This window comes from Silene latifolia, chromosome 6 (genome assembly GCF_048544455.1).
Source record: "Silene latifolia isolate original U9 population chromosome 6, ASM4854445v1, whole genome shotgun sequence".
NCBI classification, from domain to species: Eukaryota; Viridiplantae; Streptophyta; class Magnoliopsida; order Caryophyllales; family Caryophyllaceae; genus Silene; species Silene latifolia.
Genome location: NC_133531.1, coordinates 138,728,257 through 138,751,431, shown reverse-complemented (window position 1 = coordinate 138,751,431; position 23,175 = coordinate 138,728,257). Strand labels below are relative to the sequence as shown.

Here is a 23,175-nt window from a genome sequence, read left to right as displayed (position 1 = left end):
CAGTAGCCAAACAGACTACACAACCTACACTACTCGCCCGAGTAGGCTCTACTCGGTCGAGTACAAGCCTAAGAAATCCGTAGTATTACACTTACCCCACCTTCAAATGAAATCCAAGACTTTGGCCAGTCGAACAACAACATAAGCTCGCCTTAGCTGACGATGCGGTGCTTAAGGCCCCAGAATCTTACCGTAGACTGGTTGGTCGTCTTATTTATTTAACTAATACCAGGCCAGATCTATCCTACAGTGTTCATATTCTATCTTGTTTTATGCATGAGCCACGAGAGACCCATTGGAATGCAGCATTATGGGTTATAAGATATTTGAAACGCAGTCCTGGCCAAGGTTTGTTGTTTCATTCGGATGCTTATGTCGATTTATCTGTCTATTGTGATGCTGATTACGCGAGTTGTCCTTTGACCCGACGATCTTTGACTGCTTATTGTGTGTTTTTGGGTACTAGTCCCGTCTCTTGGAAGAGAAAGAAACAGCACACCGTGTCCCTTTCTTCCGTTGAGTCTGAATATAGAGCTATGGCCGCTGCCACTTGTGAAGTAAAATTTTTACGTGGAATTTTCAAATTCTTTCGTGTATTCACAAAAAATCCCGCGGTGTTGTATTGCGATGATCGAGTGGCTCTTCATCTTGCGCGCAATCCCGTATTTTATGAACGAAGCAAGCATATTGAGATTGATTGTCACTTCGTGCGCGATGCCATATAAGATGGTCTGATTGCTCCAAAGTATGTTCACACGTCTAATCAAGTTGCTGACATTCTCACAAAGGCTTTGGCCGTGCGTGAATTCTCGCATTTTTTATCCAAGTTGGGCGGCGTTGATCCCCACGCTCCAACTTGAGGGGGTGTTACGAGATACATTTGGATACGGTTTTATTCCTCCTATTTTGTGTTTTGTATGGTCATGTTTCCATATTTTGTTTATATTGTTTATATTATGTCGATAGAATATAGGGTTTCTTATATTGTAAACCTATATATACATGTATTCCTTATTGTATCTAACAAATCAATAAAAACACAAAAAGCTTTCCCCTAATTTGTTTGCTTCTTTAACAAGTCATTCATCGGCAATCGGAAAAAAAGTCGAGAGTAATCCGGGTGATTTCATTATTTAATTTCATCTTCTCATTGTTGAATTACGAGTACTTAATTTCATCGTCTGATTGTTTAATTATTATTTCTGTTGTTTTGTTACAGGATCCAATGGCAATCGGAGAAAAGTCGAGAGTACTCTGCAGACATCTCGAATCCTCAGATGATGATTATGGTGAATTCGATCTTTACATGAAAGTCTCATCGGAGAGCGATGTATTATTTCTTTTACTGCTTCAACTTTCTTACTTTTCTTATTATTTATTATTATTATTATTATTATTCCGATTTCGTTATTGTTACTACTATTTAGAATTTGTGATTAATTTAGAATTTATAATTAATGAAATAAAAGGGATTTGACGTGACACCTGGGGGAAGGAAACTGTGTGGAGGGATAGGAGAGATAAGCAAAACTAATACAGAAGCCTATGAAAGGGCCATTGTGGCTGCTAAGTATGCTGTTGATTTTCATAATGCCAATGAGGTCTACTTTCTTCCCTCAATTTATGATTAGTTTTATGTTTTTATCTTGCTCTTCGTATGTTCTGACACGGCCGCGGCTTTACCTCCTTCACCAGAAAACGGACCTAGTGTTTGATGCTATCGTCAAAGCAAATGGTCAGCTTGTCAGTGGTTTTATGTACTACATTACTCTTAGGGTTCATAGTCGAACCCAGAAACGGCCTAAGATCTATCAAGCTAAGGTCTGGAGGAAGATTGGTAACGAGTTCATAGTGAAAATCTTTCGAGAGCGCCCCAAGCGTTGCCAAACACCTGGTATTGCTTTTACCTGGTGAATGTATACCTTTCCACACGCTCTCATTATATCCTTGCCTACCTTTCTTTTTCCCTATCGTAGTGCTTCCCCGAACATGTTTGTTTTCGCTTACCATGTCATTTAATGTGTAGGGTCAAGTTTAATGATTCAGAATGCTGAAGAAAAGGTTGCTAAACCCCTTCTCATCCGAAAGGGCGCTTTCATTAGATTCATGTACGTTTTCTCAATCCATTTTTTTTTGGCGTTTTAGAATTTTTTTTGATGACAGCTATGCTTTAAACGATTTATTGGTGTTAAACGTTACAGGAAGGACATAAGGAAGCTTCCAGAGTTGGCCAATATGAGATATCGTGATGTTAGTAGCATTTTAAGTTCTCATTCCGATTAAATTTACGTATTTATGGTCTTATATACTGAACTATTAATGTGTATCAGGTTTCCAGACTTGCTTCAAAATCGTGGAGGGGCATGACAGTTCAAGTAAGCCTTTTCCCCTTAACCCTCAGGGCTTGTTATACCGACAGGGTTTTGTTATCTCTTTGATTCGGTTGAAAATATATATTTCTACCTACCAACTTGCTATGTATGATAAATTTTTTTAGATGCCCATGGCACAACATAACATGATATAGTTGTCTACTAGGTTGCACGGACACGCCTAACTTTTGGCCTTCGCGTGTCGGACACGGTGTCCGACACGTCAAAAAATGTGTCCGATACACCTTGGACCGTTTCCTTGGTCTGACGTTAATTACAATACGTCTTGGACATGGCCCGTGTCAATTTGCAAATCGGAAAATTCAAAACAAAAACCTCTTTCAAACTACCTCGACATTCTACTTGGCCATTCTTAGTTTCCTTCTCTTCGACCATACCGACGGACCTCCTCCGCTTCAACCACTCCGATGACCGCCGCCGTCGAGCACTCCCTCTCGGCAATCGGCACGGCAAGTTTGTTTTCTTTTTTCCCCAAATTGACTCTAGGGTTTTGTGCGACCGCCAAATTGAATTCGATTACCATTAATTACCTTAACTCGACCATGCCAACTACTAATACATGTTTAGAATGAGTTTGTTAAACGAGATTTTTGTAACTTGTTTGATTGTTTCTATGGAGATTGTGTTGATGCTTGTTTCTATGGAGATTGTATTAATGAGTAAATAGAAATTAGAAAATAGAGATTGAAAGAGGGAGGGAGAAGCAGATCAGAACTCAAAAGTAACGATTAAACAAAATCCATACAATTAATGTGCCTTGTTTAGAATTAGTTGGTAAATTGGTAAGAAAAGTAATGTGAGTTTGTGGGAGATTATACTCGTTTTTTTTTTTTATGGAAAGGCTGGGAAATTATACTTGGTTGATTAATTGATATTGTGTAATCGTGTTATGTTACTTGAATTTTTTGGTTCGTAATTGGAATCTTTCATGTTTTTTATTTATTTTACAAGACTTAATTTTTATTTAAATTGGGTTTGTAATTTGGAACTTTGTAGTTTGTAAGATATTTTTGATTTTGCGTATAAGACATTAGTATTTGTTTTATCATTTTATGACTTTGTGGCCTTTTAATGACCAAAGTGTAGAGGTTGGTTATAATGTTCTTTAGTTTTCCTTTATTTTAATATGTATATTGCTAATTGTTTTTTTTTTTTGGTCGTGTCCTTTTCCTAATATTTGCAGTTGCCGTATCTTTTGTCCGTGTCCTTTTTCGTGCAACCTAGGTTGTCTACAAATCAATCTAATTCTCCAAAACTGTTTTAGTTTCCTTTATAATTTTCAAATGGATCTAGATTATTTGATCATGAAGTTGTGGTCAAATTTTTCCAAACTTCTTGCTAATAACATCGTGCTTAAGGGCCTTTTTTATCATTCAAATTTCTTTCTCATATATGCATGAAACTAGATCAATTGTTTTTTAACAAAAATAAATTCGATTCCTTTTAGAATGAATCTATAGTTCCAATTATAAATATAAAATAATTTGATAACGAGTATCACATTAAAAAAATTGTTTTTATTTAGACGCAGTAACTCATCTGTAGTAGTTTCTATGAATATGTTACGGAGCACTTTTTTTAATTGTGCGTTTGAGATTGACTTCATGTGATGTTCATACAATGAGTTGTGCTGGCGGAATTTTTCCATGGTGATATCATATCATCATGTGATCTGTTCCAATTTTGGAACCAAAATGACGATATGATAATAAGTGGGTTGTAATCCCTTATTTTAGACGATATTGTTAAAATTCTAGAACTTACAATCATTGCTTTCTTAAGCGGTATTATCCACATACTTGTATATGATTATATGGTATATGCCTGATGATATCATTCAATGTCTTGAAATCAAAAGGGAAATCAATATATAATAACTCCTAGTTAAGCTTTATTAGATTATTATTCAAAGTTCCTCTCTTTAGTTTTAATAAAAGGGCGCCTCGTAATGAGGTATACAAAGGCTCGGTGAAGTAAGTTCCCCTCCCCTAATCTGTATGCAGTGAACCTCAATGAATAGAGGGAGTACCATGGTAGAAGGGGACATAGTCTTTGTAATTTTATGCAAATTGTGTGGTCGGAATTTGTCTTAAGTTAATGAAATGAGAGGACTAGTCCTGTTAAAACGGAATGCTATTAAAATAGCTTTCCAACAGAAGCACAAGTTCCCCTTAAAAGGAGAAAATTTTCTGCTTTACCCTCTAATTTTTTTCTTTATTTGTTTGTATAAATTTATGAGTGGAAAGGGCATTCATATCAATTTTAACGGGGTTTGGTAGAAACTCGGGATTTTTGATTAAATAAATTTCCTCTCACAATCTCAATTCTAAAGTGTGGAACGAGTGCAAGAATATAAGAGATCCCCCTCCCTGAACAATCAATTACGAAGCAACCTAGCGAGCAAGTAAATATTTGTTTTAATCAACATAATTTGTATTTTTTTGTTTGCCTTTCTATCCAAATTTTATCTGTTTGCTGAACTCAGATTATGTGTAGTCATGAACCTCTTATTTTGTACTCTATTTAGAACTTCTGTAGTTGATGAAAATTTATGCTGTTTGGTTAAGATTCTACAAGTTACGATCATTGCTTTCTTGAGCGGCATTATCCACGTATTGATCTATATGGTACATGTCTGCTGATATCATTCAATGACTTGAAATCAGAAGGGAAATCAAAATATAATACTCTCTCGTTGAGGTTTACTAGGTTATTCGAATTTCCCCTCAATTTTAAAAGGCATGCCTAGCAACTATACCTGCCAAAATTGACCCAACCCGAATAACCCGACCCGAATGTGACCCATCACCCGAATTGACTCGACCCATTATAACCCGACCCAAATGTTTATTGTTCTGAAATCATCTTATTATCCACACATAACTTGATAATAGCTGAACCCGAAATTGACCCGACCCGAACCCGACTCAGTTGATTTGTTAGGTCTACTAGCAACTAGGAACACACCGTAGCGCCATTTGAGCTTAGAGGCGATGCGGTATACAAAAAGGCTCTGTGAAGTAAGTTCCCATCCCCTAATCTGTATGTAGTGAACCTCAATGAATAGAGGGAGTACCATTGTAGAAGGATACTTAGGGTGTGTTTGGATTGGGAGAATTGGAGAGAAAGGGAGGGGAGGGAAAGGGAGGGGTTCATTTTCCTTTGTTTGGTTACAATATATATGAAAGGAGGGAAATGAAAGGGGAGAGGAATGGGAGGATTTAATTTCCCTCCATTAGACCAAACTATGGTGACGGAGAGGGCACAATGGAGGGAAAGAATACATGTTGTTTTCTAGTATTTGATTTTTTTTTGACATATTTAGTGTTTTTATTTAATTTAAAAAATAAATTATTTGTCCTTCTCTCTTTTATTACATTTTTTTACCGACCACTTTCTTATATATTTTTTACTTGGTTTACTTTTAAGGCATTCCGGATCATTAATTCTATTTCGGTTTTCAAAACCGTTTTAATCTTTTCTCTCGATTTAAATTTTAAGTTTTTATAAAAGAAATCTAAAATTCGATTTTAAAACCTGTAAGTTTACCTCATTTTCCCTTTTCTATTCGCTTTTTAAGGCTCTGATGTTGTTGTTGTTGTTGTTGTTGACCAAACTAAAATCTTTCCATCATTGGCAAGATTTGGAAAGAAAACTTTTTTTCTCTCTCATTTCATGAACATCCTCCATCCATTCTACCATCTCCCTCTTCCTTCCCTTCCATCTCCCTCTCATCATTTTTGTTATCCAAACAACCATAATTCATTTTCTCTCTCCTCCCCTCCCCTACCTTTCCCTCCCCTTCCTTTCCCTCCTAAAATGGTATCCAAACACACCCTTAGTCTTTTTTTTGCTGGCTGAGTGCAGATTATGTGCAGGAACCTCTTCTGTAGTTGAGGAAAATTTATGCTTTTATTACCCCATTCACCCCCCCCCCCCCCCCTCCCCCCCTCCCCCCACCCCACCCAAAACACACACACTCAACAAGGAATTATTAAGTTGGTTATTTTATGTTGAATTATTGATTCCTTGTAACGACTGCTGAACAAGATTCCTCTTACAGGAGAAAGCGAGATACTGTAATTCTAGGAGCTTAAAATATGAGGTTACCTTTCCTGAACTCTTTTCTTTCTTCTAAATTACCTGTGTTTTTCGATTATTGGACATACGTGTTTTCACAGGATGTAGAGGATTACCTGTCAGACATCTCTGAATGAAGTCTCAGGTGTGTTCTCTGTTTTATTCAACTATATATATATATATAGAGAGAGTTTGATTTCTTATGGTGAGTTTGGCTCACATTCTTATTGTAGTGTTATTCTTAAGTTCTTACTATGTTTTTCTCTAATTTTCTGATGTTACTTTTTTTTTTCTTTTTGTACCACTTGTTTTTCAGGTATTTTTTACTTTAATTTCTTTTACTTTTTTTTTTTCTTTTTTTTTTTTAACTCGTATTATTGTGCTGCTATTGTGCTTTTTTTACTTTGGTTTTTGTATGACTGATTTTTTTTTCCACCACGTGTTATTGTGCTATTATTGTTATTGTGTTATTATTCCGTTATCACTTGCATTTTTTTACTACTTTAATTTTTTCTCTTTTTTTAACCATATGTTATTGTGCTGTTATTCTGGTGTTATTGTGATGGTATTCCGGTGTCACTTAGATTTTTTTTACTATTTTTTTACCCTTTTTTTACCACGTGTTATTGTGTTGTTATTATGATGTTATTCCGGTGTCACTTTGATTTTTTTTACTACTTAGAATTTTTTTACTTTTTTTTAACCCGTGTTATTATACTGTTATTGTAGTGCTAAATTGTCAAAATGAGGAAATGCAGACATTAGGATGTATGGGCGGGATAGCTCGTTATTATGCTGTTATTTTTTTAACCCGTGTTATTATGCTGTTATTTTTAATCCGTGTTATTATGCTGTTATTTTTAGTCCTCCCTGTATTCCCATCATCACTCATGTGAATTCTCTGTCCTATTTCAATAGCAAAAACTGGAACAATTGTACAGCAACGCCGAAAACGAGACATGGCAAACTGACCTATCCTTTGCTCCATCAACATCAGGGGACGCTAATAGAATGATAGGCTTACCTGATAAGATACTCTGGATCGCTAGTAATTGATCAATATCGTGAAACCATGAATGCACTAACAATTAGAAAAATTAATCATCACTAACGTCAATATAGGTTCGTGTGTTTTTTATACAAATCTGGGCCACAAGAGTTCACCTGCAACCAAAGTAACCACCACGGTAGATAGTAATTCATTTGTTAGCAAACTGTCAAAGTCGTAAAAAAATGACAACACTACCTTACCCTGAAACATTATTTTTCCTAAGATGTACAAATGATTCATCGGCATTCTCTATCACGGACGGCAACACCATTCACTCAGTTCACTCGCTACCTCTCCATCTCGCCAGATTCCAATCGACAGTTATCGTGTTAGATTAATTGTTTTTTCAAATAAAATTGGGATTTTTTTTGGGATGTGAATCGAGGATACATGGAGAAGGACAACGTGTTTGTTTTGATGTAGATATTGTTTTGTTTTTTTTATTTAATCTCAGTAGTCGAAAATTCTTCTTTTAAACCAAAGAATTTCTCATTTGAATAAGTCATGCTAACATCAGCGCACAACCTTCGTTTTCCCGAACGTCAACGACCATCGCCATGGTCGGAAAAACCAGAAGCAAGACGAGAAGCAATAGCAGAATGATACATAACATCATGAAATGACTCTTTTGTCCTCATCCCCAAAAGCTTCGCCTTCTCTTCCATAAAACATCCAGGCGTATACTTTGTTGGAACTCTCGTCGGCGCATCAACTCCGGCAACATTGTTACCATTATTTTCACCGCCGTCCATGTAATCGGCATTAGGCGACATGTCGAAGAGCGGAGTCCACCATTTGTCGTTGACGGTGGTTCTGATGGTTGATTTGTGGCGGTTGATGTCGGAATGTTTGGTGTGGACGGCGATGGAGGTGGTGGTGAGTGAGGTGGGTGGGAGGAGATTGGAAGCCATTGATGAAGGTTTGAAAACAGAGAGAAAAATTGATTAGGAGATTTTTGTGTTTCTTTAGGGTAGTGAAGACTAAAGAGTGATTAAATTATGGAGAGAGAAACTTGCTTGATCTTGATGAGTTTTGGCTAGAGGTGATCATGGGCCGGGCCGGGCCGGGTTTGGGCCGGGCCTAATCATTAAATTAAGTCCAAGCATGCGGGCTGGGCCGGGTCGGGCCACACATGCGGGCCTATTTTGTTGGCCCAAACCCGGCCCATGCGGGCTAAAAGCGGGCTTCGGGCTAATTCGGGCCGATTTGGGCTTATAACCTTTACTCTTCAAATAAATTTAAAAATCCTCAATATGTAATACTTTGTGCATTTGTTAGCAAAAGTTTTGTATAAAGCTATATAATTTTTCCTAGTATTGTCAATATAAGAAGTAGAAACTTAAAGTAACTTTCATGTACCTTTTGTTTATGGTGACTCATAAGTGCACAATTTTTAGCTACGTCATAACGCGTATTTCAGTACCTTGCTCACTCTACGTTGTTATATTGTTCTACTTAGTACTTAGTAGAGTATATGTTGTTCTTAGGCTCAAAATCAATGACTTATCACACTAATAATGATATCACATAAATATTGGTAAGCAAATTAATAAGGCTTGTAACACTAATACAGGTAAAAAAATTAGTACGGCTCATGAACTACATAGCAATTGATTTGTTATTTTTTTACTAACACTAATTTACATCCTTAAATCATACATGAAATCGAAAGTTTTGTATATATTCGGGCCGGGCCGGGCCAAAATTCGGGCTTTAACATCGGCCCAAACCCGGCCCAATTAAATGAATCGGGTCATGGGCTTCGGGCCGTGGGCTTTTTGGGCCTAAAATCGAGGCCCAAGCCCATGAAAAAATTGGGCTAGGCCGGGTCGGGCTAGCGGGCCTGGGCCATTTGATCAGCTCTAGTTTTGGCTCGAAATTGTGTGTGTATGTGTTTTTTTTTTTTTTTTTTTAAATATTATGAGATCTAAATCTCAGCCCTTTATTTTTGTTTATCTAGTGGCTGAAATTTGTGAGCACAAACTTACGAGATCCCGCCTATAAATATATATAGGGGCGGGTTCAGGTACGAACTAAGTTACGGTGCGAATCGTACGAACTACTCAAATATACAGTATAATATTTCTCAGATACACAGTATAATACCTCATAGATACACAATACTTCTCAGATACATGTATAAATACTTCTGGATGCACAAAGTTTATACTTCCGGATACACATTGTATTACTACCCAGATACGCATCGTATTAGTACCAGATACACATGTATACGGCAGTACTACCAAGTGTATCTAGGGTGGTATTTTGTGTATCCACCGCCGTCACCGACGATCACCAATAGTTCCGGATACACACGGTATTATTAGGGGATACACAAGTCGATTTGTGTATCCAATTTTACTACCATGTGCATATGTGCTCCTACTATGCGTATTCATTCCTTTACCACGATCCACCAAGCCCTCCAGCACCACTACCGTCACAACCACCACCACCATCGACCGCCGTCATCGGAGATCAACACAACTCAAACATCTCTGAGCATACAAAATGTCTCCGGCGAGCCAATCATTAAAACCACAACCAACAACCCACCATCGACCTAATACCACACAACCACAACCCCGCTCACTTCCACGACCACCATCGAACATAGCCACCCAGCTGCACCACCTGAAATCGACAAGGCACATGCACCCGTTTCCCCTCGCCATTATTACCAAGCTTACCACCACCTCCACCATCAATAATAACTCAACCCCTGACCACCAGCACGACAACACCCCAAGCTATCGCGGAAGGAATCTGGCCGGAATCACGCCGATGATCAGACGACTATCATCGACAACTCAACCATCAACGAAATTTCACAAGGATTTCAATTTTATGATTAGTTTTTCGAAATTACTTGTATTTATTAATAGATCCAACATTTGGAAAAAACAAAAACAAGATGAAACTTTGATATAACACTTGATATCAGAAACTTGCAGCGTTTTAAGTGATTCCCTGACTTTAGAGGTTTCCGACGACTTGACGGCGACTGAGGTTAGGATATCAGGTAGTGCTTAGGAATGAGAAAGGTAAAAAATTGCGGGATGTGATGATTACGGGTTTGATGGGGGAGGAGAGAGAAAATGCGGTGTGCGATGAGAGATAGGTTTGTGTGGTTCTCCGGCGACGAGGATTGGTCGAAGGGTATGGTGGCCGGAGCTCCGGCAGATTCTCTGACCGGTTGACCCTGATTGTGGAAGGTATGCGGATTTGGAAAGTGAGATACATGGGTTGGTTTAATGAAGAAGAGATACGTTACTAACTCAAATCTGACGGCTGTAATGTTGAGTTCGTATAGTTCGTAACTTAATTCAGTTCGTTTAGATCCTGATTTTATATATATATATATATATATATATATATATATATATATATATATATATATATATATATATATATATATATATATATAGAGAGAGAGAGAGAGAGAGAGAGAGAGAGAGAGAGAGAGAGTTCACTATATCATATAAGTCCCTAAGTCCTCATGAGTCCACTATATCATATAAGTCCCCAAGTCCTAATATGGACCATTGGATGTAAGGGATGGATGGATGTGACTGCATCTAAATGGAAGCCCATAAATATCTCGTCCTAATCTCACTACAAAAAGAAATAAAACAGGCGACCGATTTTGGCGACTGAAATCAATCGCTAAAATCAATTTGGCGACTGATTTCAGTCGCCAGTCGCAGACTTTAGTCACCTTTTCTAATTTTGGCGACTAATGTCGGTCACCAAATTTGGCGACTGACAAATCAGTCGCCAAATGACTAAAATAGCGACTGAAATGGTGGTCGCCAATTTGGCGACTGAAACAATGTAGTCGCCAAATTGGCGACTGAATTTCAGTCGCTAAAATTTGGCGACTGAAAGGGGTTTTGGCGATCGAAATTGATCGATCGCCAATTTGGCGACTACCTTTAATCGTCGATCCAAAATTGGCGAGTTGATTTCACGCCAAATTTCTTTTCGGTCGCCAAAGCCACTGTATGTTTTGGTGGTTTTTTTCGTTTTCATTGCTAGCCAAATATTTACAACCTGCATACAAACCGAAGTTCTACAACTCCATACATCCCAAACTTCAACACACACAACACCATACATTTCAAATTTCAACCCAACACCACACATTTTCCCAAACTTCATTTCATATATTGAAAATGAAAGTTTTACAAGCTAACATATTCTAAAGTTCAAGTCTTATTACATGCTAAAATCATCTTAGTTAACTACTTGGAAGTCAACACCGGCTCCACTCCCCCCTTGTGGACCATGCGGATCAAAAGGATCGTAGTCGGGTCTAGGCCCGGGGTTACAACCTTGCCACCAAGTCTCAAACATTGCCATTTTTTCCTTCATTTGGCGGAATTCTTCATCACGTTTTCTTTCACGTTCATCACGCTCTCTTACTTGAGCTTGAAGTTGACTAATAATTCCCGGTTGATACGTGTTCTTTGGGAATTATTGAAGTCGATCTCCTACGCGTGTTTTCATAGAAAGCCGGTGTTGAACTTCCGGTACCATACACGTGCCCTTTCTTGAAGCCATTCACCAACTCAAACCATTATCCGGTTTTTCTGGATTGGCGGCTTTTTCATGTTCAAATGCATCCTACAATATTAAACAAATGGTAGTAAGTTAATATGGTAACCAGCTTATATAAGACATTTTAAAAGAGAATAAATTAACAAAAATTAAGTGTTAGGGAAAACTTACATATAATTCCTTGTCTTTTGGCTTAATCCAATTTCTAATCCCTTTGTGGTCAACCCTGGAATGCGTGTCCAGAAACAGTTTCGGTACCGTCGTAATCGGCTTTGACTTATTCTTTCCTTTCTGAATGAAAAAAAAACATACATGTTAGAAAATCAACAAAAAGTCTAACATAAAATAAACATGTTGAAAACCAAAAAAAGTGTGAAATAATAGACAAACTTACACCCAATACACGATCCCAGAACGATCGTGATCCCCCGTAATGAGTAGGCACGACCACGGCATCTTCCTTTCCTCCTTTTTTGTTGAGGGATGCTTGCTTAGACTTCTTCTGAAAAGCTTCACTTTTGGTATGCTTTATTAAGCCTTCATACTTCTCACCTGCAATTACACATATGAAATTATAACTAATAAGTTACTGATATTATTTATAATATAAGAGAGTATATGCTAATTAATACAAATAACAAAACAAGTTAATTAAATACCTTTCATGTTCTCTGGCTCCTTCGGGCGCCTGACCGTCTTCCAGATCACGTCCCGTTATCGTCGAGTACCGACTTCATTGTACCTGTTACGGACATTCTGTTCTTGAGACAGTTCCCAAGCAAATGATAGCTACAAAAAAAAAGGCAACAAAATTTCATATCAGTGTAAAATAAAAGTCTAACCTTGGTTCTTAAAAAAATTATCAAAATTAATTATTTGGTTTCTAAAACAAAGAACTACGGAAAATATATACCTGAAAGTTATTGAACCACGCCTTTTTTTGTGCATTAGAAGCTTGTGTCCACGATGTAGGAATTGGACCCACGAAATTAGTCTTCGTCCTTTTCGTTACACCTCGTATCACGCAATCGTCCATAAATATGCATTTATTTTGAACATGTAAAATTAGAAACAATTATTATTTTACAAAAAAAAGAAAAAATAATAATAATAGTAGACTAATAAAGAATAAGACTTACCATAATCCCGCCGGCTCAAGTATCATCCGATGATCCGAAGTGTACCGTATCTGCACCTGTACTGCCTCGTCGGTAGCGTCAGCCTGATCCTCGTCACCGTCACCGTCACCGTCTGTTTGCATCGGATCCTCACGCACAAACTCCTCCTTCTCACACGTACTATGTCCAGAACCTGAGCCGCCTCCACGCTTCATACCTCGACCTGCTCCAGCCATCTGCAGTAATACAAATAAAAATTGACACAAATAATGATAAATGAAAATTATACGGACTACTAAATTTTAATTATTTACTCTTGAGGAATACAAAATTATACCAATTTAATCATACTCATCATCGTCGTCGTCCTCCTCCTCATCCTCATCCTCATCCTCATCCTCATCCTCATCCTCATCCTTATCATCGTCGTCATCATCATCATCATCATCATCATCATCATCATCATCATAATCATCATAATCATCTTCATCTCCAAACCCCCCGTCCCTCCTCCTTTTCTCCTCCTCCCTTCTCCTCCTCACCTCCTTTTCCCCCCTCCTCTCCTCCTCTTCTTCCCTCCTCTCCCCCTCCTCCTCCTCATCCTCTTCCGGCAGTCTCTCTTCCACATCATAATATTCTTCCTCTTCCATGTCTTCACCATCTTTATTCTCATGTTCATAGTTGATTTCATCGGGTGGAGACAAAAGTGTTTCATTTGAAACGTTTTCTTCTTGGAAAAAAGTTGTATCAACTTGTGACCGTGCCTTTGTCTTAAAGATTGCACACCACACATTTTGATTTCTATCATTTGTTGTGCTTGGATAAGTAGCAAAATACACTTGATGAGCCTGATGTGCAAGTATAAATGGATCATACTTAGAGTATGTTCTAGTACGATTCACTTCTACAAGCTTGTATTGTTCATGTACTCTCATTCCAGCCACAGAATTATCCTTCCAGTCAACCTTGAATAAGACAGTTTTATAAGCTCGGTCACGTCCATTATAACTAATTTCAAAGATATCTTGAACTATACCATATTATTCGTTGTCATCAAGAGAATAAATAGTAACCCCCCAATTGCACCTAGCCTTACCTTTACCGTGGTTGAATGTTTGAAAATTAAACCCATTAACCGAGTATCGATTCCACATTCTTACCATTTTTGAAAGACCAAAAGCCAAACTTCTTATCAAATCATCTTGAATATTCAACTCAATTACATGTTTCTGAAACCATGTTGGAAATTGGTCCTCATGTTTGTCCCAAACATCATCCTTACTTATATTAGGATTCCTCTCAATGAAATCATTAACAAACTGTGTTTCGTATGACTCCAAGAGGTCACAATTAGATAGCACGTAAAGGTGGGCACGATTATACTCCTTATCATCCAAATATCTTGTTTGCCCCTTTGATGAACACCCTTCATCATCTTGAGTTTGAAAAAATTCGGGTAAACTTCCGTCTATTTCATCCGGTTTCTCAACATTCAAGTTTTTTGCTTTGGTTTCTATATGTTTTTCAAAGTAAAGAGAACAAAAGTTTGCAATCTCTTCCGTTAAATAAGCATTGCATATAGAACCTTCCACCCTAGCTTTATTACCAATTTTTTTCATCAAATGATTAAGAAACCTATAAAAGTTAATGATAAGTTTTATTAATAATAAAGTTAACATATAATAAATAGATTAGTTATTATTATTAATTTTAATTTAAAAGTAGCTAGATTATCTTAATTACCTTTCAAATGGATACATCCACCTATATTGGACGGGTCCTCCAACTTTGGCTTCATATGGCAAATGAAACGGTAGATGCTCCATGGAGTTAAATAATGTAGGAGGAAAGATCATTTCAAGCTTACACAATATCTGTGGTATTTGCTCTTCCAGACGAATCATGTCATCAACACATATTGAAGAGACACATAAATCTCGGAAGAATTGACTAATCTCAACAACTGCATTCCAAACGTTTGTCGGCACGAGGTGTTTCAAAGCAACGGGTAATAATCGCTCCATGAATACATGACAATCATGACTTTTCAAGCCTTGCAACTTCAGCTTCTTAAGATCAACACATCGACTAAAATCTGATGCATACCCATCAGGAAACTTCAAATTTTGTAACCACTCACACAATACCTTTCTCTTAGCTTTGTCGAGAGTGAAAATGGATGTTGGCTTAGTCGCCGCGAATGTGTAATTTGGGACGATGACAAAATTTATGCAAATCTTTTCTAGAAGCAATGCTATCACATTTTTCACCTTCTATATCCATGATCATGTCAATTAGTTGCTCAAATAAATTCTTTTCTATGTGCATTACATCCAAATTATGTCTTATCAACATTGTCTTCCAATAAGGAAGGTCCCAAAGAATGCTTCTTTTAAACCAACCGTTTTTACTCGCTTTTTCAATTCTTTAAATTCTTCTTCGGTACCATCAACATGGGATGGTAAATCACATACCGTCTTCCATATCTCATCCCCAGGCACTCGTTTCGGAGGGGCATCAAGCACCTCTTTACCTTTTGTGAAAGCTTTCTTGTTCCTCCTATGTGAATTTCCTCTCGTAAGAAGCATCTATGACAATCAAACCAGCTTATTTTCTTGCTATTGGGAAGCCAAAATGCTTTACTTTCCCCCATGCAACACGGACATGCTTTTTGTCCTTGTGTAGACCACCCAGATAGCATACCATAGGCGGGAAAAACATTTATTGTCCACAAAAGGGAAGTTTTAAGTTGAAAATTTTGTTTTTTAGACACATCATATGTTTCCACCCCAACTTCCCACAAATATTTCAACTCCTCCACCAATGGTTGTAAATAAACATCCAAATTACGTTTCGGGCTTTTTGGTCCGGGAACAATAAGTGACAAGAAGATAAATGGTTTTTTCATACATAACCAAGGTGGTAAGTTGTATGGTGTGACCATAACGGGCCAACAAGAATACTTCCTCCCAAAATTACCGAAAGGATCAAATCCATCTGTATACAAGCCAAGTCGTACAATTGCGGGGTTCATTCCTTGGCAAATTCAGGATACATCTGATCAAATCGTTTCCATTCTTCCCCATCACTAGGATGACTCATCTTCCCCGGAGCACGTGGGTTTTCTTTGTGCCATCTCATTTTTTCGGCAATGTTTTTGGTGGCATAGATTCTTTGAATTCTTGGTGCGAGAGGAAAGTAAAACAATTGGTTATATGCTATTAGTTTCTTACTCTTTTTGGCCCTCTTACTACCGTTGCCTTTTTTCAACACCAAAACTGTATCTCCTTCACTTGTCTCATATCTATCCGCCCCACAATCTTTACATTTGTCAAGCAAAGCATCATCTTTCCAAAATAACATACATCCTTCAGGACATGCATCAATCTTTTCATGCGGTAACTGAAGACCTTTAACTACTTTTTTGGTAGTGTAGAAACTTCGGGTCATGATATTATCATCGGGGAAAGATTCCTCAACAAACGAGACAATGCCATCAACAGCAAGAAATGGCATATTAAACTCACATTTCAAGGTAACTAGCCTAGAAGCGGCTTGTAACAATGTCATTCTGCTTCCTTCATACAAGGGTTTTTCTGAGACTTTTACCATGTCAATAAAGGCTTTTGCTTGTGGGTGTGGCGGTTGTTCTTCAGAAATGGTTGTATGGTCATCACTATTAAAAATAGTGGAATCCATAGCATCAACAACCATCTCTCTATATGGGTTCTCATCATTTTGTATTTGTTGGGTGTGAGCTTGTTCATGAATTGGAGAATATGCTTCTCCATGTGAAATCCAATTGTAATAATTTGGCTTAAACCCGTTTATAATGAGATGTTCTTCTACTACAATGTCAAGCTGGTATTTCAGGTTTTTGCATTTGGCACAAGGACACCTAAGTTTTTTGTCTACCAAGTTATATTCATCTTGTTGTTTAGCAAATTCAATAAACTCGCTAACACCCTTTATAAATCTAGCGGTAGGACGTCTTTTCTTATTGGAATGGTCTAATCTTCCTTCATACATCCATGAACGTTCCAATCTCTTCATTTTAATCTAAAGAAGACCCCACAATAATTTAAACATTTTTAAAAAATAACAATAATATTACATACAAAATTTAAACATTATACTCCACATTATACAATAAACATATGAAAACAATATATAAATATTGTCAATAAGTAATCCATCTTCGAATGGGGTCCTTATCACTCCAACCTAAACCCGTCAATGTACGTTTCAAGTCACTTGTAAACACACTTGTAATTTATTAATGAGGAAAAAATTTGGCAGCAATTCCCTTCAGTTCTCCAAATACACATCAATGTAGAATATCTAATTACTCCACAATTACATGTATTCGGAGAACATTAAAGGGATCGCCACCAAACTCATTCCTCATTAATAAATCACAAGTACGTGTTTACTACCTAAATGACTTGAAACGTGCAAAGACGATCCCAAAATGGGGACTATTCAAGAATTACTCCTAATGAGTAATTCTTGAACGGGTACTAAGTCAACATCAAATCAAACTAACACTAATTTAAAGTTTAATATAAACAACAACACACTTGGTACTAAATTAATTAAGTCAATCAATAGCACAATTCAACCACATAATAAAGGTTTCTATCCTAAAGTCCGTAGCATAATTTGAACTAAAATTACTAAATTTAAAAGGTAACTGGTAAGAGGAGGTTACCTAATCAAGTAAAAGCAAAAATGAAAAGAAAACAAGAAGCAACAGCTACCGCGGACGGTGGTGCTCAGCAAATGATGACAACCCTGAAAGGAGAAAAGAAAAACAAAAAAAACAGGGTTATTCAACCTCAATTCATCAATAACATGAATTATCAAACTAAATTTATCAAAATCAAGTCCTAAAGAAGGTTCCACTTAGCTAATAGCTAATTTCTCTTAATCCAAAAGACGGTCCCACTTAGCTAATTCCATTAATGCAAAAGACGATTTCACTTAGCTTAATATTAATAATAATAATAAGACGGTTTCACTTAACTTAGTAATAATAATAATAATAATAATATTAATTAAGACGGTTCCACTTAGCTTAATACTAATGATAATGAGACGGTTTCACTTAACTACCCAACACCAAACACCACCCACGACCCACCCAAGGCCACCCCACGACCCACCACGGCCCACCTTCACCACGGCCGACCAACCCGCCACCCACAACCCTAAACCTAAACACAAACCCCCTTAATCATTCCCTTTTAATTCAAACACAAATTAAACTAAATCTAACTACAAATTAATCTAATATACTAACTACAAATAAATCTAACAAACTAACCACAAATTAATCAAACTAACTACAAATTAATCTAACAAATTAAACTAATTAAACTGAAATTAAACAAAAAAACTAACCTAATTAAAAGAGTGGAAGGGGCGGTGGAAATGGCGGTGGAAGTGTGGTTGTGTCGTGTTGTTCGTCGCTGTTGTCGTCGCTCTTCCTTTTTTTTTTTTTTTTTTTTTTCGTAAAGAGTAAAGTAGGAGAGAGGAGGGTCTGTTTCTATTAAAAAATTTGGCGACTGAAATTCATTTTGGCGACTGAATTTCAGTCGCCAAATTGGCGACTACCACTAAATCCGTCGCCAAATCTGAAAAATCAGTCGCCACTTTTGATTCCCTTTTTAAAAAAGTCAGTCGCCAGATTAGCGACTGATTTCAGTCGCTAATCTGAAAATCATTCGCCAATTTGGCGACTACCGCTATCAGTCGCCAAATTTCGGTCGCCTATTTTAGTTTTTCTTGTAGTGTCTCCCTCTATAACTCTTCCTAATCCTCCATAACTTCTTCCTCATTCTATTATCACCCTACTCACTTCCTCATTATCCCAAACTCCCCTTCTCTCTATATCTCACATCCTCTCATTTTTCTCTCATGAAATAAAACCAAACAAAAATAAAAAAAACCAAAAAAACAAACAAAATAAAACCTAAAACACTCGCACGACCAGATCCCGACAACCGCGCGCATACTACCACCACCACTTACCTAGATCTGCCACCGCCTCCTCCCTCTCGTCTTCCGCCACCACCACTCCGCTGCCTACCATCATTCACGAACCTAACAACATCCCCACGATTCCACCACCATTCACAAACCCGACAACCACCCACGGTTCCACTACCATTTATCTCCACCATCCCGAGAAACCTACCACCACCTTCTGGCCACTTCAACACCGTCACACCAGCCCACCCACCGCCACTTCCTTCTCTCCACGACAACACAACCGCCGTCGGCCGCCTCCCTCCCCTCTTCCACCACAATCGCCTCCCTCCTCTCATATGAGATCTTGGTTTTTGGCAAAAATTGGTTGTGGGCGGTTTATATTTGATGGGGCATATCTTGCACCCGCTGACCGAGTCAACACATTGAGCAAGGTCAAAGCTAAAAGACAGCAAGTCAACATATTTAACAGCCTAACCGACAAAGCCTGTCGGCCTGTCACTTGGGTCTCGGCTCGGCAACTAGCCGGCCGAGAGGCATATCCGCGTACTCACATCCAGTCCCCTCGGCATGGAGTCAACCAGGCCTGCCGGCCCGGCATGGGTCTCTCGGCCGAGGGTAAAACGGTCTTTCCACCTGCTATGCCACTTGGCCACTACGTGACAAAAGGTGAAAGTCTATAAATACTCCACTTCTCTCATTGAGAAAAGGATCCCAAACTATCTGAATATCATCTTAATCTGGTATAAAACTCCCTTATCTCTCTACAATATACTTTGCCAAGTTAACACACAATTTATCTCTTTAAGTTTACTGACTTGAGCGTCGGAGTGAGTACGCTCGGTACCAAGCCGAGCCCTCAGTTTGTTCATCTTTACAGGAGAGAGCGAAAGGAAGAGACAAGCAAACGACGTCATTCTACAAGCTTAAGTGGTCATAATCCTGCTCCGAAATTACACCCGGAACAATATTTTTTCCAGATCTTGTTTTTGGGGGGTTGGTGTTGGTGGTGAATGTCCTTTGTTGTGTATCCGAGTATTGTTATATATGTGTATCTAGATCATATATTTGCGTGTCTAATATAATATTTTGCGTATCTAGGTACTTGATGAATGAATGATGGAAGGTTTTTACCCTTGCTTTATGAATGAATGATGGAAGGTTGTCATTCCTCCAATAAACCCAAATGATCTTCTAATTACCCAAATAAAACTAAGAACAATTTAGCACTTGGCCGATTTGAGCGAGACATTTTGTTCACTAAGGAAATATAAGATGAAGCTCAACCCAATGAAATGCAACTTCGGTGTCCGGGCCGGCAAGTTCCTCGGCGTGCTTGTCAGCGCCAGAGGAATTGATGCCAATCCAGAGAAAGTCCAAGCAATACTAGACCTGCCGGAGCCGAGAAATCGAAAAGAGGTTATGATGCTGACCGGAAGGATGGCGGCCCTCGCCCGCTTCATCTCTCGGTCGGCCGACAAGAGCACTCCTTTCTTTAAAGTCTTTGAAAGGGAATAAAGACTTCAGGTGGGGAGGAACGAGCACGGCTTTCGAGGCAACCGAAAGCTCACCTTCGACACTACCGGCCACTGTCCGGGCCGACGCCGGGGAGACCCTATATCTATACTTAGCAGTTACCTCAGACACGGTCAGTGTTGTAATCGTCAAGGAAGAAAATAAGCAGCAACACCCAATTTACTTTATCAGCCATACACTGCTGGCCGCCGAAAGAAATTACCCGCTAAATCGAAAAAGCAGCCCTCACCGTCGTCGTTGCCGCAAGGAAGCTGAAACCCTACTTCGACGCGCATCTCGTGACGGTCTTAACCAACCAGCCATTGGAGAAAGCGTTAGAAAAATTCGAAAAATCCGGCAGACTTATCAAATGGGCAGTGGAGCTCTCCGGCTTTGGCATTCGATACAAGCGAGACCTTCGATAAAGGGGCAAGCACTTGCGACTTCTGGCTGAGTGCACATATCAAGAAGAATCACATCCCGGTGTGTGGGAAGTATATCTGACGGGTCCTCCACGGCGAACGCTCGAGCGGCATCCTTATCATCGGCCCTAACGGAGACGAGTTTGAGTACGCCTTGAAGTTTACCTTCTCGGCCTCAAATAACGAATCCGAATATGAGGCGGTGATAACTGGAGTCGAGTTAGCTAGAGCTACCGGGGCGGAACACATTGTGTTGAAGACAGACTCGCTCTTAGTAACTAATCAAATCCGAGGAGAGTATGAGGCTCGAGACGATGGGATGGTAAGGTATCTGGAAAGGGTAAAAGCTGACACCGCAAAATTGAAATCTTTCCAAATACAGTGCATCCCAGGTCTGAGAACAACCGAGCCGACGCTCTCTCAAAACTTGCCGTTCAAGCATCAAGAATGTCGATCGAATCTGTCTTGGTGGATATCAGGAATGCTAAAAGCATCACTGAGACCGTCGGCATGGTGGTCGACATCGAAGCCGAGACGACGTGGATGACTCCGATAATGAAATACAAGCTGACAAAAGAGTTACCGGAGGACCGCAGTCTCTCTCAGAAGATAAGAAGGATCGCCGCCAGGTACTTGGTGTTCGAAGGAGAATTATACAGAAGGTCCGTGATAAGACCACTCTTGAAATGTGTCGGCCCAGCCGACGCGGAGCTTATATTGACAGAGATTCACGAAGGTATCTGCGGATATCACATGGGGGCGAGAACGCTAGCCCACAAAGCTCTCCGAGCCAGCTACTTCTGGCCTACCATGCTGAAAGATTCCAGGGCCAAAACCAAGAAATGCAAGAATTGTCAGATGCATGCTCCGGTAATACATGCACCTTCCCGAGACCTGCAACCGGTACTTAGTCCCCTACCATTTGCACAATGGGGGATGAATTTACTAGGACCATTTCCGACGGCCTCCGGAGGAAGGAAGTACCTGATCGTCGCCGTTGACTAATTCACCAAATGGGTCGAGGCTGTCGCGGTACCTGCCAAGACCACGGCGGCCGTAAGAAAGGTGATTTGGGAGAACATCATAACTCGTTTTGGGTTACCCCAAGTCATGGTATTTGACCACGGCCGAGAGTTTTGGAGTGACATGGTGATGAGTTGGCTGGAAGAGCTCGGTATCAAATTCGCATACTCCTCCGTCTGCCACCCTCAGAGCAACGGGCAGGCGGAGGCAGCTAATAAAACAATATTGAACGGGTTGAAAAAGAAGGTTGAAGATCTAAAGGGAAGATGGGCTGATGAACTACCCGGCGTCCTGTGGTCACTTCGAACTACGGAAAAAGAAGCAACAGGGTACAGTCCATTCTACCTAGTCTATGGGTCTGAGGCCGTCCTGCCAATTGAAGCAGCGGTGCCGACATTTAGAACGCAAACCTTTGACCCGGTCGAAAATGAGGAAGGCCTGAGAGCCTCCCTAGATCTGGTCGAAGAAAGTCGAGATACGGCACGGCTCAACTTGGCAGTATATCCAAACCGAATGAGAAGAGCATACAACCGTAGGGTCCACAAAAGGGACTTAAGAGTAGGAGATCTAGTCATAAGAAACTCGACCGCAACAAACAAAGGAAACATCCATGGTAAAATGACGGCCAACTGGGAAAGACCCTACAAGGTGGTTGAAGAAATGAGGCCGGGGACATACCGGCTGACAGACATGGAGGGAGTGCCTCTAATGAGCCACTGGAACACAGACAACCTTAGAAAATACTTCATATAGCGGCGGAGGTGTCCGAGACCGTTGTGGGCACCCCAACGCGTGATTATATCTAATGAAGAGTGATCCAAGTTTTCCATTAAAATGAAGAGTCCCCTCCGTAGCCATACCAAGGTAGACGCCGCGGCCAAAGCCGGGCAGTCACTAGTAGACGCCACGGCCAAAGCCCAGGCGATCACTACAATGGCGATTGATACTCGCGGCGACCAACATGCTTAGTATCGCCCGGTAGGCGATCACTACAAATGCGGTTGATACTCGCGAAAGCG

At 39.4% G+C, this 23,175-nt stretch overlaps 1 protein-coding gene across 1 annotated transcript; it reads left to right on the top strand.

The window, feature by feature from the left end:
- The first annotated feature begins 1,082 nt into the window (after positions 1-1,082).
- LOC141587404 (uncharacterized) lies at positions 1,083-7,924 on the top strand. The gene is made up of 10 exons (XM_074408887.1): positions 1,083-1,111; positions 1,220-1,330; positions 1,470-1,601; positions 1,696-1,894; positions 2,027-2,108; positions 2,202-2,250; positions 2,331-2,375; positions 6,457-6,498; positions 6,575-6,618; positions 7,392-7,924. The coding sequence occupies exons 2-9, from the start codon at positions 1,226-1,228 to the stop codon at positions 6,608-6,610; spliced, it is 690 nt and encodes a 229-aa protein (XP_074264988.1). The 5' UTR covers positions 1,083-1,111; positions 1,220-1,225; the 3' UTR covers positions 6,611-6,618; positions 7,392-7,924.
- Positions 7,925-23,175: the final 15,251 nt, after the last annotated feature.

Coding starts and splice junctions, on each gene's coding strand:
- LOC141587404 (XM_074408887.1), top strand. CDS start 1,226: ATGGCAATCGGAGAAAAGTCGAGAGTACTCTGCAGACATCTCGAATCC. Junction 2,109..2,201: donor GGCGCTTTCATTAGATTCAT/GTACGTTTTCTC, acceptor TAAACGTTACAG/GAAGGACATAAGGAAGCTTC. Junction 2,376..6,456: donor GGAGGGGCATGACAGTTCAA/GTAAGCCTTTTC, acceptor TTCCTCTTACAG/GAGAAAGCGAGATACTGTAA.